Source organism: Medicago sativa, chromosome 2 (assembly GCF_051527215.1).
Source record: "Medicago sativa cultivar Bolivia chromosome 2, Bolivia_mono, whole genome shotgun sequence".
Classification (NCBI taxonomy): Eukaryota; Viridiplantae; Streptophyta; class Magnoliopsida; order Fabales; family Fabaceae; genus Medicago; species Medicago sativa.
In genome coordinates this window covers 14,712,006-14,714,229 of record NC_140750.1, presented here as the reverse complement: position 1 = coordinate 14,714,229, position 2,224 = coordinate 14,712,006, and the positions used below count along the sequence as shown (strand labels likewise).

Below are 2,224 nucleotides of genomic sequence, written 5' to 3'. Positions count from 1 at the left end.
TGTTTGTTACCTGCAAGACTTTGACTTACGTTGCCTTTGTTCCCAAGTTTGATCACATATAAATTGGATAACACAGGTTAAGTTTCTTAAGAATTTCATCTCTGAAAACATGAAGGTATAGATGCAATTGCATCACACTTTCTAAGTGCATTCTTATGTTTTTTCATTTCTATTTCTATTTATAATATGAATATGAATCAATTTCATTGTTTGTGTACACTAAGTTAGCTACTGATTTTCTTTTTTAATGTGATTGTGTTTGCAGCAAAAGATTGTGATGAGGGTTAGCATGAGATGTCAAAAGTGTCGCACCAAGGCACTCAAGGTTGTAGCTGGAGCAAACGGTTCGTGTCGAAAATATCTTTGTTGTTTTAATTTCATTTTAAGAACTTTTTTGAGAAAAAATAAATAAATGAAATTAACGATTGAAATTAGTGACGGAAAAATGAAATCAATCACTAAATTTAGTGTAAATTTTTACGACAAAACTTTTATATTTTTCTCTCTAAATTTTCTTCGCTAATCAACATTTTTTTAACTTGTGTTGAGTTATGTTACTAAAATTTTGTGATTTGGCAAATGCAGGTGTGAATTTTGTGGGATTAGAGGGAGATGAGAAAGACAAGATAGTAGTTATTGGAGATGGTGTAGATGCTGTCAAGTTGACAAATTGTTTGAGAAAAAAAGTTGGACAAACTGAAATTGTCAGCTTAGGAGAAGTTAAAGCCAGTTGAAAAACTGAAATAAAACAAGAGAGCAAGATGTGTAATTTCCTTTTGTATTTTCCAATTAAGTAATGATATTTTGACATCCATTTGATGACAACTTTGTTGACAACCTTGTTTTTCTCACTTCTTATTGGTCAAAAGCAATGGAGAGAGAAAAAGAAAGAGAGAGGATAACAACATCATGTGAGTATGAGAGAGAAAGTTGTCCAAAAGTTGTCAAAAAGTGGTTGTCAAAATATCATTTCTCTTTCCAATTTTTCTTCTTCTTTTTGATGCAGTTGTCAAATTTAATGTTTAGCTTTAGGAATATAATATATATTTGGATTGGTATGTAATGGAATGAAATGGAAATTTATAAAATAGAATCAGCAGAGTTGAGTGAAATGAAACATAGATCAGACTCTTCTTTTAATAAATTATGGTGAAATTTTAATGAAAAATAGTATGAGATGGGATAATGTCATCACTTCCATTCTATTATATAATTTTTTAAAATATTCAAACAATTGATTATCACACACACCATTTCATTCTATTCTTTGATAGGAATTACATGATATTATAAAAAAGAGGAGTTGCATGATATGATAAGGATCATGCATATTTCTTTCTCCTAACCAACATTTAAACTGAGGTTTGTATGGTTATTCTTGCAGTTTAATACAAGTCTCGATTATATTTTGATGGCATAGAAAATTGACCATGATTTTATATATATGTACTTAAACTTTTATATTTTGAAAATTGACATACAAGGCCAAGGCCGGTCCTAAGTCTGGGTAAAAGGAGAGGGTTGTGTTATGCCTCGACAGCCAACGTAAAATTTTGTCGAATCTCTATGACATGGACTAAATAGTTTGGATCAAAAGAGACTGTTTTAAAGATTGATCTAGGTGTAAAAATGCCGAAACTTGGGATAAATATAAGATAGCTAGGAAAGAGGCTAAGAAGGCGGTGGTGAGCGAAGCGAGAACTCAAGCATTTGAAGGACTATACCAATCTTTAGGTACCAAGGAGGGGGAGAAATCTATATATAAGCCTTGTAAGGGACGGGAAAGAAAGACAAGAGACCTGTACACCAAGTGAAGTGTATTAAGGATGAAAATGGGAGAGTTTTGGTTTAGGAAAGAGATATTAAGGATAGATGGAATAAGTATTTCCACAACTTATTTAATGAAGGATATGAGATCTTACCAGACTAACAGGCTAGACATCGGAGAGGAGCACCGAAAATATAACTATTATCGTCGGATTCAAGAACATGAGGTAAGAGAAGCGTTGAAAAGGATGAGTAATTGCAAGGCAGTTGGACTGATGTAAGATTTTTCCTACATGTCATATAACTATGTACACGTGAGTATATATAGGATCGTTTCCACAGGGAGTTACGTTTATTTATAAGCATTTTCGCAATAGTTCACATTAAGGGTTTGGATATAATTTGTTTGTTTGTAACACTATATCCATAGATTACAAAAGTAAAAACGAGAGGAGAT

General features: G+C 32.1%; 1 protein-coding gene across 1 annotated transcript; it reads left to right on the top strand.

Moving 5' to 3' along the window:
- LOC146944836 (Copper transport protein family) lies at nt 1-1,117 on the top strand. The gene is made up of 3 exons (XM_085743184.1): nt 1-115; nt 266-344; nt 586-1,117. The coding sequence occupies exons 1-3, from the start codon at nt 110-112 to the stop codon at nt 732-734; spliced, it is 234 nt and encodes a 77-aa protein (XP_085599310.1). The 5' UTR covers nt 1-109; the 3' UTR covers nt 735-1,117.
- The last annotated feature ends 1,107 nt before the right edge of the window (nt 1,118-2,224 follow it).